The following is a 20,178-nucleotide window of genomic DNA, read 5'->3' as shown; positions in this document are numbered from 1 at the left end:
TTGAAATAGGCACAATTCACTGCAGTAATGTAAGCATAAACACACATTCTTTGTGGAAAAATAAATCATGAGAAGCCAAACGTCTCCACTATTTACTTTCATCACATTTAAAACGGGAATTCCACAGCAGAAAGGAAAACAGTGCAAATGGGAACGCAAGCAGGCCAACCATAGCACCGCTCCACTACAGGCAACAAAGGAAAAAGTGGACACTGGTGACAAACATCTCACTACAAACTGCAGCTCAAGTCAGAGATCACCTCTGGTCATTTAGATCTTTATAGAAGCAAGAGCTTTTTAGACACACTCTGCAACGTCAGTGCCCGTTTTAAGTTTCCATTGTAAGATTGAATGTGAATCGAAGAAACAAGATTGAGTGGGAATAGTCCCTCTGAATTTTGTTCAGAAGCCTAACAAACTGGAGACTGGCTATCTGTGTGGATACTGATGATGCAAACAAGCACATTTAGCTTAGTCCTCTTCTACAAGCTCTAGACATTCCCAGAAAACAGTTCTGCTTACAGAAGACCCAGAGGTGAGTATACACCACCTCTGGAGGAGACATCCCTTATATGCAGCTTTCCAGGGACAACAACTCCAAAATGCATTTTGTTTTGGGCTCTGAGTCAGTTCCAGGGAAGGAAAAAAAACACACAAATAATTCCTCCAGTTCCTGGGAATCTGTCTTAAAAAAGAGGCCCAAGACGGAAACACTTTCTATGAAACTTTGCCTAAAAAGGACAAAACTTTAACGCTAAGGAAAACAGAAAGTGGGTGACATGTTGGAATGTAGCTAGAAAAAATGAAAAACGCACAGACTAAAAAAGCCACGCACCCCCGGACAAACAAGCAAGCAAGCTTCCTGCCAGCACGATGGATTAAGCTGCCTGCAGAATGGGCTCCCTAAGGAAACATGGGTTCCTGTAGCTTCAGATGCTAGACAGCAGGCATGCCAAAAAAGCCAATAGTCCTCCATTTCTGAATTCCTGATAGCTAGAGTAAAAACTCCCTCTGCCAAGACAGGCTTTCTTTGGACACTGGAAAGATAATGGGCTTAGGTTTACCCAGAAACCAAATAAAATTTAGGTCAGTGGTATTCTTCTAGCAACAGAACAAGGCCAACAGGAGGGGAAGCGCTGTCAGTGGTGGAGATTTCTAAAAAGTTTCAGCCCCAAAGGATGTCCTGGGGTTTCGTGTTTACTGTGGGACACCATACCCAGACAGAGCTAATGCTACAGTGTTTTAAGTGCTTTGTCAATTATTTGGCAAGAACAGCCAAATCTCACAATAAAAGTCCAAAAAGCTCGGGCATCCATAGGAAGGTGGTTTCTGCAGGGCAGTAGCAGTTACACTACATATTTACAGCTTCATGTCCAAGGAAAAGTATAGCTCTACATTAAAAAGTTCCCATATCCAATGACATTCACCAGTGAAACAAAACTAGAACAGAAATGAGTGAGCAGTGCATCCAAGGCAAGTCTGTTTCACGCTTCTGGCACTAAGGCATTTTACCTGTTTTTCCATCTCAAGCTGGGAATTTCCTACTTCTTCTTTCAGAGCCTCTATTTGCTGTGTCAAAGCCTTTTCAATGACAAAACAGACAGGATTGGACAATGGAAACAAAACCACCAAAAAAATGGACGCTACAAGTTCGTCACTACAGAATGCCATGCAGTAACGAATAAATGGTAGTTAATGGCATAGACACAGAAAGGAGGAAAAGTGTTGCAAGGTATTGAGACAGATACCTGAACAGTCTTCTCCTTGCTTGCTACTTTAAGGATTTCAGCTTGTAGTAGTTCTTCCACCGATTTTATTTTTCCGTCCTTCTCATGGATCCTGAACAAGAACAGAGGAACAACATTAGTTGGATGAAGAAGTGCGCTACGTGAGCATAAAAACACTAGATTTGGTTCTGCCATCACATCACACTGCCAGCCTCTGGAAACCATCGTGGGACTTCCCACTATTGCAGTTACATCTCACTGCAGTCCCAAAACCAGAAGCAAGAAACAGGAGAAACAAGCAAGGGGAATAAGACTTGAAATAGCACGGAACATACTACATTACATAACTAGTAGCTCGCATACTAATAGATACCTTAATTTGCATTTTTAGACAAATTTGATCATCTCTGGAATGACACACACACTGCTTCAGCCTTCACTCGATGTTCCAGCAATTTATTAACTTCAAATGCACACACACAAAGCACAAACAAGCTCAGTCCTTTTAGAGTACCTACTGCAGAAAAACAATTATCTGACAATTCAGAGCAATCCCTTGCCTAGTCTAAGTTAGACTTATGAATTTAATTGCTTAGCAGAGGAACAACTGGATTTTCAGAAGGTATTGATCTGACTTGACATGTTTCCAAAGCCCTGATGCTTCCTGCTGCATACACGCACACTTCACCCAGTTAAAAGCAAATTCTTTCAGGGAAGCAAAACACAGTCATGAAATAAAACCAGACAGAAGTAACGATCAGAAAGTAAATTGGTGCAGTAACTTACACTTTCTGGAGTTCTTCCACCAGTGACTGGAAGGAAACCTGTTTGAAACAGATCTTTAACTTAGAAAAACCGAAGAGAGCAAAACAATGCACAAGTGCTAAGGCATAAAGCATTAAAGAGCCTGGGCTCTTTGGCACCAGGTAAACTACATAGCAGCCAAAAGATTTTATCTACCTTTTATCCTACAAAATTAGCTGTTGGTCTCCAGTATCTGACAAGCCAATACTTTTGGGTCTGCGACAAGTTCCAGCAAAACAGAACAAAAAGCCCACCCCATCTTTTCCAGGAGAGGCTGAGGTTCAGGACCTGCATCTGCCCAGCTAACCTTTTCTTGCTGGCATTGTACAACTCTCCATAGCTATTCATTCATACTTTTTTTTTTTGCTCTCTCAAAATGATTTTCTAGAAGTGCTCTTCTGAGCTGTCCAAGCACAGCTGGATATCAAGGAAAAGCACTTCCTGATAAGTGTTGAGTGCATATCAAAAAATGTAATACTATGATAGTCACTGAACAGAGACAGAGAGAAGTGGGCTAAGTCACATCCATACAACTACAGACGGACATTAGAAAGCCCAAATATACAAACGCAACGCAGCATGAGCTTCCTACCAGCCATGCTTGTTGCACTAGGCTTCTGGAAAAACACAGCCTACAGCCTTTCAGTACGTAGCACAAAATCAACTCAGAGCCGCCGCTGAACTGGAACTTTTGGATCCACCACACTTCTGACACTTATGCAAAGGAAGCGTTTGACAGAAATACCAGCTTGCAGGCCAACACTAGAGGAAAACAGGATGCTTTGCCAACAGGCTTCAAAGACATCTTCACCTTTTTCCCTTGACTTTTGCAACCACAGCAAGATCCTTTTAGATTTAAGTTTAGGTGTAATCAAAGTTTTAGATGAAAAGTATTACCTGCTCTGATAGCTGAATTTGCAGACTTTGAAGTTCTTTTCTCAAGGATGAATTTTCTGTATGCAGTGCCTTTGAAAACAGACACACAGATAATGAACGACTCATTTATTGGGGAAAAAAGTGTTAACCTTGACAGAAAAATAATTTATTTTGGAGCAAGTGAAAGACTATTTGAAAGCCTGAAAGAGACCCCCCTCTGCAGCAGTTGGAGCCAAATTATTCAGTGGAATAATTATTCAATTATTCTTCAATCTATAGGAACACTTCAACCTATAGCAAGTGGAGGGAAACATCTAGATGATGTGCTCGTGTTTTTGGCTGTTTGGTAGCCTGACAGTTTGCTAGCGTGCAACTTCTCCCAGGGGCCTCAGCAATGCACCTGGAATTTAGGAACACTAAGAGAAAATTGTCTTATTGTGTCCAGACAGACAGGACATAGCATTCCAGCAAAAACACTGCTGAAAACAAACAGGGATTTTTGTACTGCTTCCCAGATTTTTCATTGCTAGCTTTTTTAAAAATAAAAGAGCACGAAAACACCTTCAGCATCATCCCAAATTGCCACTTGTTTACAATTTGTTTAGCCCTTCAGATTATTCAGTAAAAAGATGCAATAGTCCCTAAGTGTCAAGTTTTATAAAAACCCTTTTTCTAAGGACAGATTTGTTACAGGTTACATCAAACTGTTCTGGAGATGCAGGGCAAAATTTATTCCAGAAGACATCAGGTAAAGACACCAGTAAAATCTACTCTAGACTAGGCAGAGACAAACACTTAATGTATGCCATCAGCTTAGCTTCTGTTACCAAATAGATTTTAACCTTGTCTCTGGGATATGCCTCTCCTACTCACAGGGAACGATCTCAGACTGCGCTATGAATGCTCAAATATGCAGATTAAGAGCTCTTGTGCAAAGTGTATTTCCCCATAAAAAGATAATATGAGGGATTTTACCTTCAGATCCTCCTCTTTATTAGCCACCTGTATGAGTCCTGCCTCAAGCAGCTCTTCAACTGTCTTGATTTTATCATCCTTCTCTCTCATGCTGAGAAATCAAAAGTGAGTATTAGGAAAATAGAGTTAACCTCTAAAGGCAGTTTAGCTATCAATAGTAACCTTGCTGCCAGCAGAGATGGATCCCTGTTTTATCCTCTGATTCAAAAGAAAAAAAAATAGTTTCTTACCTCCTCTCCATCTGCTCTATCAAGTCCTTGTTTGCCTATTAAACAAAATAGAAGGGTGATCACTAATTGGACCATTTGGTTTGGGATTTTAACAACAAAAAGAACTACGAGTGTCAGCTTCCCCATAAATTTAGTTACTGAACTGCAATCCAGCAGGGAAAACAGAAGAGGGGGAGGATATCTTCATAGCATGGGGGTCTAATACCAAGGTTGGAAAGATGTCAGTCTTTCAGGAGAGGCACAGATCCAGCCCAAACAAGCACCCAAAAGATCTACCTCCTTTAAGCATTTACCAAAGTCACAAGCTCCACTTGGGGCTCACCCAACAGAGCATTTATGACTTCTCAGAGATCAACAGCGATGCATTGCAAGAGGCCACACAAGAAATGTAAACCAGCTCCCAGAAAGAAAAAAAAAAAAATCATCTTTCAGACATGACACTAAGCCAGCCAGTCCCAGGTGAATAAGGGCTGCAAATCTGGTTATCTGCCAGAAGACAGGGAAGCACTCCAGACAGGTTACTGCTGACTGGCAGATACCAACATGGGGCTGAAAAGGAAACAAGTCTCCTGCCCTGCAAGTCTTTCTACTGTGTTTCAGGAAACTCATTCCACAGTGGGATGAAGTCATGGGTGTTCAGAGCTCTTCCAAGCACCATGGGGAAAAAGATGGAAGACAAGGCAGGGGGGTGGAATACACCACGGTTTTTCTTCCATTCCATGGGTCCATTCGTTGGTTACTACTAGTTTGAGAATTCAGTCTGGGATGGAAGAACACAGTGTTATGATCTTACTCTGGTCTTCTTACAGACCAAGAACCCTTCTTCCCAGGAGGGTTGGTTGCTCATGGGGTTTTTGTATTCCAGAAAATCGACATTAAAACTGGGAGAGGCTGCAGAAAGATGTTCTTCCTTATTTTAAGCCAGCATTCTTCAGGGGACGGAAAAGAAATACACATTTTATTTGCTTACTCTTGACTAGATTTAGAAGACAGCCACAGCTGTCCAATGTGGACTTCCCATGCATGTCTAAAATGCAGACTTTGCACATCAACCAGCTCACCCTACGGCCAGCTTAGCAAGAAAACATTCAAGAACTTGAAAAGAACAGAGGATATTTGATACAACCTCAGCATGCACTGGCTGTACAGGCTCAGACAGGAGAGTCTGCAGCTTCTGAACTTCAGCTTGCAGAGTTTGGTTTTGATCCTTGAGAACCTGAAATTTAAACATATCAGTTCAGAACTGCATGCCCAAGCTACATTTTCATAATGGCAACGAGGTAATTAAATAACACAGAAGTTGTTACAGTGAGTTCTTTGGAAGCTACAAGACTACAAAGAGTCCTTTCCCCATCTTCCTTGCCTTTCTGTATTAATACTTCTGTCCTTATGTTCCCATAAGGAATTCAGCTGTTACCATCTTTATTCCCTGGCAGAGGATCAGACAGAACCAAGCGCAAGAGACAAGAGAAACTGCATTTTCCTCCTGAAACAGCATCAGCAGCATCTCCAGATTTGATAGCTGCTTTTTACAAAGCACTCATCCGGCAAATCCAACAGTCTAGGATCACCTCCCTGGTTCTCTTCAGCTGCCTTAACATTTATGAAGCACAGCAAAGAACTGGCAGCAGAGATTTGCACAGCTCCCACACTTCGGTTTGAGCGTGAGCTCAGGAAGAGGAGCAGCTGTACCACAGCCCTTGCCTCCCTGCAGCATCCCTTCTCAGAGCAACAAATGAAGCAACCCTTAGCAAAGAGGCTGACAACTCAGATGTACAATTGCTGCTCCTGGGAAAAGGGGTTCCAGGAACCATCATGGCTCTTTGCAGCAATTCACCCAGCGGACATCATATAACTTGCAACACTCTGTGGCACCAGCTGATCACTGCACAAGGTGCCAAAAGGAAAATCAGCCTCTAGTACACAAAACACCGGAGAGGTCGTGCCATTTAATATCACCGGTCAGTGCTCTCATCAGGAGCCTTCTTGTGAAGAATTCATTCCGCCTGCAGTAAAACCCTTTGCTCACAAGAGGAAACGCTCAGACCCAAAGCCTTACAAGGACAACACATGCAGGAAGGGACAGCAAAGGTGAGGATTAACAAATTGCTGTTTTGAGCTCATTTTTTCCACTTTTGTGTATGTGGAAAGAAACAAACACTTGCTCAGGCAGAAGTGTTCAGGGCAGGCTTCTGTTTAGGATCAAAGACAGGGAGAAGAGACTAGAAGTACACAGAACATTCACACGGAGTACACTATAGGTTTCCAGAGTATCCTAACATCAACCATCTGCACTCAGATCCCTGCTCTTTTCCTAAGAAGTGTCCGAATTGCTGCCAGCTGACTTTTGGCCATGACAGAGCACCAAGCTCATTTCAGCACATAACCACCCACAACACCTCTCAGGTCTTTTTCCACTAGGAAAGTTCAGATTACTCCTCATCATATTTGTTTTCAGCACTTCACCTGCCATTTTGAAACACTGCACCACCTTGAAAGCCCCCTGCAATTCCTGGTAGTCAACGCAAGGTAATCAAACACTATTAATAAACCTGCCTTTTCTTCCCACTCCCCTTTCTCAATTGCTTACACACCCAGCACACATCTCCCTGAAGGTTTAGTTGATAGCTTTATCGTGAAAACCAACCATCTGAAGTCCTATTTTGTTACCTATTCTTTGACCAGCTATGAACTGTGGAAACAGTTTCCCCTCTTACTCTCTAACAACCTAGAGAAACTACACGCCTTGCAAGGGACTCACATCAAAACATCTTCAAAAATGCAACTTCGATATGTGAACCAAGTTCACTACTTGCCTGCTAACAGCTTCAGAGACCTCTAGGAGATCCACGAGGCACGACTTCTCCTAGAAAAGCCTTGCTCCCTTGGCCCCTATCCACCTGCTCTGTTCATCACCAGCAAACCTCCCAACATGGTATGAGATTCAGACAGTGACCTTTTTCACCAAAAGCAGCAGAAAAACAGCACTGCCCAACGTGGGTTTTAAAGGAGATAAGACAACTGAGGCACCAACTTTCACAGAAAGTGAGTCTAAAGCTAAAGTTCAGAAGAAAAAGCCTGAGGTGCCAGAGAGCAAGGAAGAGTTAAGTTGATCTTTGTGTACACCGCTTAGGAACAAGTAGCAGCTCTGCTTTGCAGACCCCAGATGGCAGAACTAAAAGCTTTGGCAATTTAGCTGCTACCTTATGAGAAACAATTTGGAAGCCGGCAGGAGGAAAATAAGCATTTTTACACCTACCTTGACAGAAAAAAAATTACAAAAAAAACGATCTGACAGCACGAAAACCCAAGCAATAAACGCTCCCACCAAGGACTTGGACGTTGCATTAGGGGGTAGAATGCAGAAAAAATGCAATAGTTTTTATTGAACGTTTCTAAGACCTCACTTCACAACTACATTTGACTTGAATTACGTCTCTCACTCAGCTGCACAGTCTGTTGCTACTACTCTGATATCCCACAGTGCTCCTGCCATGTAAAAACAATGCTGTAACACAGCTTAACACCTGAAAGTCAGCTCTGTGTCACAAATCAACATCGTATGAACTGCTTCACAACCTCACAAGTCTGGAAAACTTGCTGTCAATAAGCACAAGGGTAGTTACTCTGCAGCTTACCTTGAATTCTTCTTTTGTGTTTGCAGTCTGCGCAAGTTCTTCTCGAAGCTGCTCTTCAAGAGTTCTTATTTTGTCATCTTTGATGTGAATGCTGAGACACAGCAGAACAGTTAAATACATCTTACAGAAAGCATCAATTCAAAAGAATATAAAAAACAGATAAAAATTGTTTATCAAATGCCAGAGCCATTTATTTACCTTTTCTGCATCCTTTCTAGCTCATGTGCAGCAGCAGCCTAGATATAAAGAGGATTAACACAGACTTAGGATACATCACATGATTCAATCAACCTTTCATTCCACAGTATTAAAAAGCTAGAACAAGTCATTTGGCCTCTCAGCACATGACTCACCAGCAAGTGAAAGGAGTAAGCTTGTCGTTACGCACTTTTACACCACCAATACATACCAGGCAAGCATGCAATTATGAAAGGGGAGAAGATCTGGAAAGGATTCGTTTAACAGCCAGGATTTTCTCTAATTAAACACAGCATTTCCACCTCCGTAATGCACAGGCCACACAGCAGTAGCTGGGGAAAGGCATTTTGTTTGGTTCTAAAAATGCTTGTTGTCAGGGAAGGTTTTCATTGTATAGTCTTGGGTTTTGCTTTTTCAGATGGATGCTTATGAGCCCTTCGTGCAATTGCCACATCTGTGTAATCAACCACAGTTGTGTCTGCTCCTGTGCAACATCCTGCACTTTGCACACCTGCAAATCTTGATAAACCTAACGAGCAAAATGCTTCCCTATCTTGGCTGTCCAAGCAAGAAACAGATGTAGCTGGTGAAGAAGGGAGGACAAGAAGCATGCCTCTGACCAGCTACATGAACTCCAGGAAATCACGTATTAACCCTATTCTGTAACTTCACACCCTTAATGGGTGTAAGCACAGCTCACTCAGAACAGCAGATCTGCCCTTGCTTTTATGACAAAGTAGACAGCGGGAAGAGACTTAAATTGAAGTCTTTAATGAATCAAGCAGCTATTTTACCTGCTCATTTGTCAGAGCCTGTAATTTCTGTACTTCTGATTTCAAGGACAGGTTCATATTCTGCAATACCTGAAGGAAGAAAGGAAGGAAGAAACACTTGCATTTTTCATACAGGTGGTCTTTCAAGCATGAAACTTTTTTTTTTTTTTTGCACTCTTCAGTGCAAAATACCCCTGGTCGCTTCTTGTGATAGTCTAGAGGTAATAACACGGAAAAGCCTCAACGTTTGTTATGAATGACTTTCCAGCATCATGCATTGGTCTTGCCTGGAAGAGCAAAGATCAGCAGACTTGCAGCCAAAGGAGCTGGTTCTAGATCCAGACAGCAGCAGCCTTGCAGGCTTCATTTCATATGCACATCCAGCGAGCCTGTCCCTCTACCAGCTGGCATTTACACATTCTTTTATTATACCTTGAGCTCTTCCTCCTTGCTGGTTAAATTGGCATGTTCGTTGCCTAATGAGTCCTCCATCTGCTTTAGCTGTTTGTCCTTTTCTGCAATCCTGCACAAATGAGAAGTGATGACTTATCAGTACTAAAAGGCCTTGGATGGAAGCTCCGCGTGAAGCATCAGGCTAAACACAAAGTACATGCTGGCCCTTCGGTCCAGCTCCTACTTTCATTCCTGCTGACTGTATACATTTGGTCCAAAAGCTTTTCCATGCTTTTTAAATGCCTTTTGCTTGCCAAAAATTTATGGGATGTTCTCTAGCTCTGAAACACAGCTACCCCATCTCCCAAAGGGAGAAATCTCCTGGCACAGCAATACAGCCCGAACACAAACGTTCTCATGGTCACGCACATTCCTGCTCACTGCAGATCCCTGCACACAGGCAGCAGCAAAGAAGAAGAGTCACTGCTTTCCATGCAGCAGGGACACGTACAATGGGCTACAATTCAGAAGCCAGACAGAGAAGGGAAATCCGCAGGAAGCGTTTTCCCAGCTCCTAAGTGAATCTTGCAGCTAGAAAGTTAGAAGCACAGACAACAACATTTCCTTGGCCAGTCCCTCCCGTATGCACTGAGCACACTCTGAGGAAAGGTGGTGTGTGTTAGAAGCCAGTGACACTTTCCAAATACCAGGGGAAATGAATGCTCACACTTTGTGGAGTTCTTCTGCCAGGACTGAAGCTGAGGTCTACAGAAGGAAAAAAAAAAAAAAAAGCAACTGAGTAAAGCAAGTCAAAGAATCATCTTTTTCAGTGAGCCAGGAATAGCATTTTTTAAGATTTGCCTTGTTATTTTAAACTGGCACAGGCAGATTTCAAGTATTTCCTGGCTAAGGAACATTGGAAGAATCTCAACACACATTAACATCCTTTCCCTTTCTGCTTAAGGCAACAGAAGAGAAAGATGAACGATCTTATTTGCCATTTTGCTCTTCAGCAGAATCAAAGCAGCACTTGTCTCCCAAGGACTAAACGCTCTATGGGACACTGCTGTCAAACCACTCAAAGAACTAAGAGCAAAAAACCCTGAACAGTGCATCAAGACTTGTGTTAGGAACAAAAAACAGCAGCATAAAAACAGCAAGTGGCATCTTTTCCTCTCTGGTAAGAGCCTAATTCCTATATGGTCACACACACGTGTGGGCACAGTGGTCTGGACAAACCCTCCCCTGGATCTGCACTCCAGAACAGGGCAGGAGAGAGCTGGCACACAGGTTATTAGGAGGCATCTAAGAACTTCTGCAGGCTGCCTCATGCCCAATTTGGTAGCAGCTACAGCAGAACTTCCATCCTCTTTGTGCTTCAAACAACTGCTTATCCCTACCCAGCCTCACCTCTGTCCAAAATCCCTGGATCTTGCAGAGCTTGTCCCCGTGGCACCCTACAGCACTGGGATTCCTGCACTGCCTCATCCAGCTTGTGCCACAGAACAGCAACAGGCACAGTCAGAAGGGAACAAACAGTTCCAGTCCCAGATCTGTCTCCTGAATGACCTAAACTATTTCATCAGCCCTCACATCCACAGAAGTATCCAGTCCGTCCCCGTTTCCCCAGAGTGGGATTTTCACACACACTGCCCATGGGAGAAAAATAGCTCTGCATTTTCACAGCCAGACAGGCTACCAGGGGAAAGGCCTGTTCTTCCTAGGGTAACCCAGACCAAAAAAAAGTGAAATTTCCCTAGGGATTCATTTTCAAAATCCTTTAAAAGGACTGGGATAAGGGGACTAGGTCAAGAAGAAACCGTAAATCCAGACTGCCTCTTCCTTCACTACTGTCCCAACTCAAAAGGTGAAAACCAAGCTCTTTAAACAAAGCCTAATGACACATTTTCAGCCTGATGTTGAATTTATTCAAACTACATCAAGCGTATCTGTAATTAAAAAGTCAGCACCCAATTGCATATGAACAGGGAGTTTATGACTGTGTCCAGTTGTACCCACAGGAGTTAAGAGTTTTTCTGAGCTGATTTCTGTGATTTTCCTCTACATGGAACTCAACTTCAGAGACTCAGACAGGCTTTCTGAAGTTTTACACATTTATAACAATATTTTCTTAAAGAAATCAGGAAAAATACAATTTTAGAGATTAAAATGAGAAATAAGAGGCTTTGTGCACTGTGTGGGTTTTTTTGTCCTTGTTTGTTTTCTGTCGCCACTGGAACCAGCACTGGACTGAACAAAGCTTTATCTAACAGCTGCCATAAGTCACTACTTCTCCACCTGATGCACAAGGGAAAGGCATTATCAGGTGGTTCACACAAGGAGTGCAAAAAAGACCAAAGTACCACATGAGACAGAATACATATACATGCAAAGCTATGGAGAAAAAAACATTTAAAATGGTATTCCACCCTTGATTATAAATGAAAGCCTCGGCAGGAGGAGATAGGTGGATTTTTTTCCACCCCAGAAAGACAGCAGAAGCTTAAATTTTAAGCCAGGTTAAGAAGCACTACAAAAAGAGGATGCTAACAAGTCTTCACTTTCATTATTACACATCTCGCATCCAACTACAAAGAAAAAAAGTCTGCCTTTTTACAGAAAGTTTACAATTCAAGACTACAAAAGAAAGGGAAGAGTCCAAGAACAAGCTGTACCTGGGCAGCCATTTGTGAATGAAGCTTCTGAAGCTGAGCGTTCAAAGCATCTTTCTGATCCATCAGTTCCTTTAAGAAAGCACAAGAAAAAAAAAAAAAACAGGTTGAGATCTGTAGCTAGTCAATTTTGCTAGCATTAGCTCCTAGCTGTGATTATGTTAGTAAGAACAGTTCAACATTTAAATGTCACATTCCTTGGAGATGCTATTTTTCTCCCCACTAGGATCAAGTGGTTTGCAGAGAAGAGTAGCAGCCTGCTCTGTGTCACAAGGATTCCCTGCCACCACACACCCACTGGTTTCCCTAAAGCAAAGGCTACATCTCAGGTCCAAGATGACCCCAGACCTTCTCACAGCACTCCACGCAAGTTCTCATTTCGTGAGCTGCTAGATGACAGACTGGCACACAGGCCTCATTCTTTATTCAGTGGGAAAGCTTTGTGAAAACTTGAAATGCTGCTTTGACAGACACAAAGAGGGGAAAAAAATAAGATCTGTGAGCACTACCTGCACCCGCATTTGCAAGGAGTCCTCCTTAGTAGCTCTCTTTTGCTCATTCTCCATCAGCTGCAACATCCTCTGCTCCAGCTGCTGTTTTGACACCATTGTATCAGTAAGTTTACTGTGCAAGCTCTGGATTTCATTGTCTTTGGCCACAAGCTTATTCTGCACATCTGCAGCAGAAACATCAGGGTTTTAATTCAGAAGTCAATATTTGAACTCTGGGGGAAATGACTTTTACTGCCAACAGGAAAGCTGATTAGAAGCCTCGTTCCAGCAAGCCAAAGTTCTGCTCGTCAGCATTTAACTAACTTGTATCAAAGCACACTATTTCCCCAAGGTGCTGAAGCAGTACTGGCTTCACTTGAGCTTTATTTAAGCCATTTACTCAAAAATGCATTTAAAAAACACAACACACAAATGGGAACAGCCAGATCACTACAGTTAACATTATCTGGGAATTGTTTCATACATGCCTTGTTGTGCTGCTTCATGTTCTGCTGTTCTTTTCCTGAGATAAGCCTGGATTTCTTCCCATCTTCTTTCTGCTTCCTGCTGCTGGACCTTTACATTGAAGACAGAGTTGATGAAAAGAAGCCTAACCTTTAATTTATTTTTGAAATATTCAGAGTTCATCACTTCAGTGCTATTCCCAAAACATATGGCAGGGAAGAAAAGTTGTTCCTTGTTTCCATTAGAGCACATCAGAGAGACAGAGTGCCCTGTAATCCTCCTCCTAGGACAGTTTATCCTATTAATTTGAAAGGCAAATTGTGAACAGGATTTCATCATGGGCTTTTAACAGGATGACTTCTGTAATATGAAAGTGTAGCATTTTTGCTCTGCAAGTTCAGAATTAACACCAGAAGCCAGACTAGCTACGTATCACACAAATCCACATCTTTTAATTAAAAGATGTCTCAGCCGCAGATACCAATTCTTCACCTGCAAGGGCAGGTGAGGCAGATAGAACTTCTGGTGACCAAGATTTAATTGCAGATACAAAAAGAAGTAATGAGCTCTGAATCAGCATTCTCAACTGAAGAAGCCATATTTTTCTTCTGAAAAGAAAAGAAGCATGAATACAAAGAGACTTTTTCTTCCAAAGAAAATGAAGATACATCAAAACACTGGCAGACTGGTTTTTTGAAGTCTTTAGAAATACATTTCTTTAAAAATTTAGAAGTTCGTTGAAGCCAAAGACCCTCATTTCAAAAAAAAAAAAAAAAAAAAAAACAAATCTTGCTCAAATTCACACACATAGAAAAAGTTCGATGTCACCAATTACACTTTGCAAATATATTTACTTGGGAGGGTAAGTTTCACTTCATAGCTTGTAACCACTGAAAATATGTAGTACTGAATGAAAGTGTTAAGTAAGCCCATAGGATGGCTCAGCAATTATCTATTTTCAGGTACTTGTGCATAAAAAGAAAACAGATTAAGTGACCGGGAAAACAGCTGAAGTGATTCCCACACGCCTTGCATCTGGCTCATCTTAGGACTTGGCTCAGATAAACCCTCAAGCCCAACTCAGCAAGGCAGAGAAAAACCAAAGTCACCTTTAGCTGAGCAACTGCCTGCTCTGCATTCTTCTTCTGGAGCTCTTCTTGCTGCAACTTGCTGCTCTTCTCTCCCAGCTCATTCACCAGCCTGGCATAATCCTGGCGTAGCTTGTTCAGTTCAGCCGACTGCCTAAAAATAAACATTTTTACCACTTTTTTCAACCTTCCCTCTCTCCAAGAAGCAGGCAATAATCACAGCTACTCAAATACCAGCATTAGGTACATATTTGCAGCCAGAGGGCTGTACTGGGTTTTAATCACACTGCTGCATCCTAGAAGGATGAGGGTCAGAAGCACCAGCTATCAGCACACACAGCAGCTACAACCCACTGAGTCAGAAACGAAGGTCAGCAAGAAGCCACAAGCAAACGTTTTAAAGGAACTGATGCAAGCTGATAGGCATAATTTGGACAGCTTTATGTAAAGAGGTTCAGCTGAAGGAAAGGTCTCACTGAAGTTCATGGTCTGTTCCTCTTTCCATGAAGGATTATTGATCTATAATTTACTTGAGACTGTTCCTTCTGGACTGCTAACTGCATGCAACTCTTTGGATTACACACTGCCTTGTAGGCTTGGCTCATTATCAACTTGTGAAGGTGTACAATGCACTCTCCCACTTCGGGAGAGATGATGTATTTGTATAGCCCAAGATAAGAGTTTTGAAAGGCTCCCCTTTGTATATAAGCAAATAAAATGTATTTTGTTTTTATATTTGTCCAAATTAAGCATTGTTCAAGGTAATTTGGTGATCACAGCGCTTCATTTCTACAAAAAGGGTACCTCTAAAACCAGGTACCCTCTCCTAGCACTTATCACACAGGCAGGGAGCAGAACATGCCTCCACCAAGTTATGCTCCACAATTCAGGAAGAGTTAACAGAAAGGTCCGTACAGAAGCAGCATCTTGGTGTGAACACCACAGCCAGAAAATGAAGTTACAGTGCCATTTCCAAGTCCTGACACTGTTTTGACACTTGAGTCCCCAGATGTTACAAATCACTTATCTGAGAGCCTGCAGAGAGTGGTTTTTGCTTTCCATAGGCAGGAGCCCACCAGCAGCAGTTCACCTGTCTGGCTACATCTCTTGCTGGGCACTCAGATTTATCACAACACATTGTGAGTTTGTCCTCTGTAGCTCAGGAAGAACCAGAGATGAAACCTTGAGATGTTTTTGATTTCTGTTTCTCCAAACACCAGTGGATAAATCCAGCTGTCACCCAGTCACACCATTAACTGCAGTGTTGGTATTTTTTTTTTTAAATTACAAGACTGATTTATAAGTTCAGAGCTGCTGTCTTCCCAGGAGCCCAGCAATAGCTCCTCCCCTAAAGCTACGTGGAGAAGAACAGACACCCTACAAAACAGGCTGAACACTTGTGCTATCCTTCCTGTTGGACCTCAGCACCTGCTCTGCCTTCAAACTGATAGGAGACACTGATTAGTTTTGAAAAGTCCTGGCTCGATGCAAATACAAACAGGTACCTCCCCAGTCCAAAACAGCTGTGTTTCCTAGTTTAACCACAAATTCAGAGACAGCCAAGAAAATGGAAACAGAAGGAGCAGAAGCCAGAACTCTACAGGGAAAACTTAAAAACACACAGAGCTCCAAGTAGCTGCTAACATACTTGCTCTCCATTTGATTGGTAGAAGTACTGACAGCATCTCTCAGGATACCATTTTCCTGCTTCAGGTGGCTTATTTCTGCCTCCATCTGCTCACGGAGTTGCTGGAACTGAAGGGAAGAAAGATCAATTCACTGAAGAAGAAAAAACATTAACATTTAACTACACAGTACTTTAAGTAAATAACACCAAGTGTTTTTTGGGGAGAGGGAGTTTTACCTCCTTCCACACACACCCACTCCTCAATTAAACTATGCAAATCAGCCCCTCTTGCTTGAATAAAAGCAGTTTTCTTTTATACCAGTGTATCGAGACATTTGTTTTAAGTGGTACACAAACATTACTTAGGGTACTGAATACCTGACTGTGTAACTTTAGGTATTATAACTGGTTATCAGTTTCCCTTTTCCTGAGGGAAATAAAATAAAACCACTGTGAATTAACATTAGAAGTCAACATCTTGAAATAAATCAGAAAGGTTTTAAATAACTAAAAATACGCAGGTTATAGCATGTAAACTACAAAAGGCAAGTCTTCAACTAATACCCTGAAGTCAAGACTGTGAAATAGATCTTTAGGCAATATGCTTCGACTGCATTTTTCTAGCCCAATTTGAGGCAGGGAGAAGCCCCAATAACCTAAAGCTGCTTCAGAATAGTTCAAACACGATTAAAAGACAGGGTACAAAGGAAAAAAGAACGGACTTTGCATATGCAGATGACAACACAGCTGGTCTTAAAACCCAACAGCCTGCTCTGAAAATCCTCAAGCACATGTAGCATGTAATACTTTGTTCTTCTACCAGTGCCAATTTGCAGATACAGCTGACATCATTTCCAAGACCTAGTTTCTTCATGACTGACTCATCAACGAGGATCTCGTACACAAAGAAGTCCAAACAAACGTTTGCATAACAACCACAGCGGGAGACAGCAGGCCCTTGTAGGGCAGCCACATCCAGTTCAGCACCAACACATGTAAAAAGCTGTCCCTTGGGCATCTACAGGCTTTTTAATGTTTGGTTTGTGGGTTTAAAAAAAAGCCACACATATACAGATGATCCCAACAGAAGCAGGGGTGAATGCCCTGCATAACTGGAAGCTTTGATAATTAAGGTTCAGCTTCTCTGCAACGCTACAAAGCGGCAGCAGGGGGAGCAGAACCAGGACACCAATTCCTCTGCACGTCCTTCTCCAGCTTTGAGCGCTGCAGACGCATTTACAGAAGTCACACCTTGGTGCCCAGACCTCCTTCAAACAGTATCTGCTCTGGAGATTGTGGTTCTGCTCCAAAACTGCAGAGATGGCACTCTCCGGGTTGCCAAGATGCAACAGAAGAAACAGTATTGAGGCTGGAAAGCTCACATTCCAGGCTTGACGCTGTGACATTTATGTAGAAAAAAATACTAAAATGTCGTATCTAAGCTCCTGTCAGTAGGTATAGGAAGGGACATTTTTCTTAGAAAAAGAAGTCAGATTTTTTAATCCAGTGAAAAACTCTGGTGAGGTTACTCTGTTATAATGCAGCTTCAGGAGAGGGTAACAAGGGTCTAAAACCAAAAAGAATGCAAGAGCATGCCCTGCAAATGTTTTCAGCAGAGCACTTTCCCAATCAATGGTATTTCTTGTATATTGACTTGTCTAATCACTCTGTACTACGATTTTAAAGTAAGATTTATCAGCTGCTATACGATCATCAGGATTAGTGTCTCTCTGGAGTTGAATATTTCAATGAGATTTCACACTTAATTGCTTAACATTTCAGCAGAAAGAACTGGACCAGAGACAGGCTGACAATGGTCTTTCACAGACTATGATACAGTCACCTACAAAAAGACCTTGTCTTTCCTTTAAGCCATGAAACTGCCATGAATTTTTCTACCCTCTTGCAGGTGGGTCACACTATCAGTTAGCACTCTGCACTCAAGGCTTGGGGTAACAAGTGAAGCCAGTTTCTGGGGAAGCGTTTTGGAAAAGCTTTTACCTTCATCTTCATCTGCTGGGATTCTTGGTAGCTAACGTGGATTTTACTCTGAAACGTGCCGTGCTCCTTTTCCAGAGTGTTGATGCGTTCCCTCATTTTTGCTGTAAGCAAGCCGTTCCTCTCCTTTTCTGCAACCAGCTCCTTGGGTGGGAAATCAAAGGAAAAGGGTAAGAAGTCACCTACTCCAACAGACATGATGTTTTATGTTTAGAAACGTATCAAGTATACAAACCACAATCAGCATCATTTACTCTGAAATTACAGCATTACCCCTGACAAAGCTTTCAGTACCTTCACGAGGATTTCAGGTCAGCATAGTTTTACATTAAAAGAGGTTTGCCAATTTAAACAGCAGTCTTCTGTTGTCTTGTATCTACTGAGTTTGGCGAGTTTATACAGAGTCCTGAGAATTAAAGCCAGAGACACTACACAGAGCAAACCTTAGATTTTCCTCCCAAGTACAGCAAAATGGAACAAGTCAGATAAACTGCAGTGAAACTACAAAGCATTTCAGAGCACGATTGCTTTGTAGCAGGTTGAAAGGCAACGTTGGAAACAGTTTTGCCAGAGGAGAGGGGCTATTAGTGCCCAGCAATAGCCAAACAGAAGTCCTGAATCCCACTGGCATGACGCCACATTACAGCTTTCAAAATGAAAATACACATTTCCATCTGGATTAATCATTTATTAGCCAGGAATTCAACCTGGACACCTGCGAAGCCCATAGAGCTGCTGCTCTGTGATGTAAGTGCACTTGCTGTAGTAAGCAAAAACATTAAACGCAGCTTTCAGCAAGCCCCAATCACTGAATGAGGGATTTGCAGCACCTCAGTTTCAGGTGCCTCCAGCTCCACGCAGCGCCAGATGTTTTTCCAGAGGAGATTCAAAGTGCCTGCATTAGGAGTCAGCCTCTCTTCTCACAGCACATGGAGAAACGCTAACAATTTCAAGCACTTAAATGATGCCTGAATACCTCCCATCTCTTCACAGCTTTTTACACATTTTTATTTAAATAAAAGCTTTTTCTTTTTGTAGAATCAACAAGCTAGGTTCAGGAAGCTGTTTCTCCCAGAATGAAATAAGCAAGATGAGTTCCCATGCCCATGTTCACAGAGGTATTTAGGAACTTAAAGTCACCCCAACAGTTTCAAGTCACTTCTGAAAATACACCTTAAACAGCTTGACACAAAGCCTGCTCAGATGTTAGTGTTGTGGTATTTGCACCCACTAAGCTGTAACAAGAGGAAGGGCACCAGACCATTTTCTAGCTTCCTTCTCCACTGATTTCCACCATCCATCTACAGTCCTCAGAAATCCATGCAACCTGCCAAGGCGGTGCCAGAGATGCTGGCAAGATTAGCTTTCACCTAGCTCATGTTTTGCCAAATACTGCAGAAGCCAGGCACCTCTTGCTCTCAATCGTCCTCTCCAGTTTTCATTTGTATCAACACCCCTCAAGAACACCTCTGCACCTTCCCCTCAAAGTCCCTCTGTAGCTTTTGAGTGTGTTCAGAGGAATGCGTTGATTAGAAAATAAGAGCTTTGTGTCACTTGAGCTGAGCTTTGTCCCTTGTTTACCCTCACGATTTAGCACTGCAGCAGCTTTGCTTTTACCTACTTCCTCCCAGCTTCCAGGAATGCTCATTTATTTCTCCTTCTCCCTTCCCTCCCACAGCCCAAATTGCAAAAGCTAACAACGTTCCCTGCTTGTCTGCAGGTCCTGCCTTGCCTTCACAAGCACCACTTTGCAGATTTTCCCCCACACACCTTTCTTCATCAGCTTCTCCCACACCCAGGCTCTTTCTTGCACTCCCTCTGCTTCTCAGCCAGCTTTCCATGCTTCGCTTCTGTCCCACAACCTTCCTGGTTCCAGTGCCAGCCTGCTTCCAGCTTACCCAAAACACAAGGATCTTTCCCCCCAACAAGTCTGATTTACTACAACATCTGCACAACTATCTCATTCTACACTAACTACTTCCCTTTGAAGTCTTCACAATCAAAATAAAGTTTCATAAACTGGTCTGGACAGCGGTGCATCTGTAAATATGTCTAAAATTAGCAGAGCTGCAACTCTGCTAAGCAGAATTTAAACTTTATGCAGCTTCCTTCATGCAGAAACTGATGGGTATTGTGCCTAGAAACACACAAGCATGCAAATACTAGAACACATACCAAATCGAAAACTGCACTGCAAAGGGGTGGTTTCTATTTGTGTCCACA

At 42.4% G+C, this 20,178-nt stretch overlaps 1 protein-coding gene across 11 annotated transcripts in view; it reads right to left on the bottom strand.

Moving 5' to 3' along the window:
* KTN1 (kinectin 1) overlaps positions 1-20,178 on the bottom strand; it is a 72,447-nt gene that overhangs the window by 23,092 nt on the left and 29,177 nt on the right. For 7 of the 11 annotated variants that reach the window (XM_068682364.1, XM_068682369.1, XM_068682371.1 and 4 more), the window contains 18 exons: positions 17,959-18,099; positions 15,979-16,085; positions 14,352-14,484; positions 13,266-13,353; positions 12,796-12,962; positions 12,290-12,358; positions 10,342-10,379; positions 9,654-9,744; positions 9,243-9,311; positions 8,449-8,486; positions 8,251-8,341; positions 5,739-5,828; positions 4,613-4,647; positions 4,383-4,473; positions 3,429-3,497; positions 2,514-2,551; positions 1,749-1,839; positions 1,513-1,581 (listed from right to left, as the gene is read on the bottom strand). In XM_068682364.1, coding sequence (XP_068538465.1) covers positions 1,513-1,581; positions 1,749-1,839; positions 2,514-2,551; positions 3,429-3,497; positions 4,383-4,473; positions 4,613-4,647; positions 5,739-5,828; positions 8,251-8,341; positions 8,449-8,486; positions 9,243-9,311; positions 9,654-9,744; positions 10,342-10,379; positions 12,290-12,358; positions 12,796-12,962; positions 13,266-13,353; positions 14,352-14,484; positions 15,979-16,085; positions 17,959-18,099 — 1,515 coding nt within the window. The remainder of the gene's footprint in view (positions 1-1,512; positions 1,582-1,748; positions 1,840-2,513; positions 2,552-3,428; positions 3,498-4,382; positions 4,474-4,612; positions 4,648-5,738; positions 5,829-8,250; positions 8,342-8,448; positions 8,487-9,242; positions 9,312-9,653; positions 9,745-10,341; positions 10,380-12,289; positions 12,359-12,795; positions 12,963-13,265; positions 13,354-14,351; positions 14,485-15,978; positions 16,086-17,958; positions 18,100-20,178) is intronic. The other 4 variants (XM_068682368.1, XM_068682373.1, XM_068682374.1 and 1 more) reach the window with 1 other exon arrangement.

This window comes from Anas acuta, chromosome 5 (genome assembly GCF_963932015.1).
Source record: "Anas acuta chromosome 5, bAnaAcu1.1, whole genome shotgun sequence".
Taxonomy (NCBI): Eukaryota; Metazoa; Chordata; class Aves; order Anseriformes; family Anatidae; genus Anas; species Anas acuta.
This window is presented reverse-complemented; position numbering and strand designations above follow the sequence as displayed.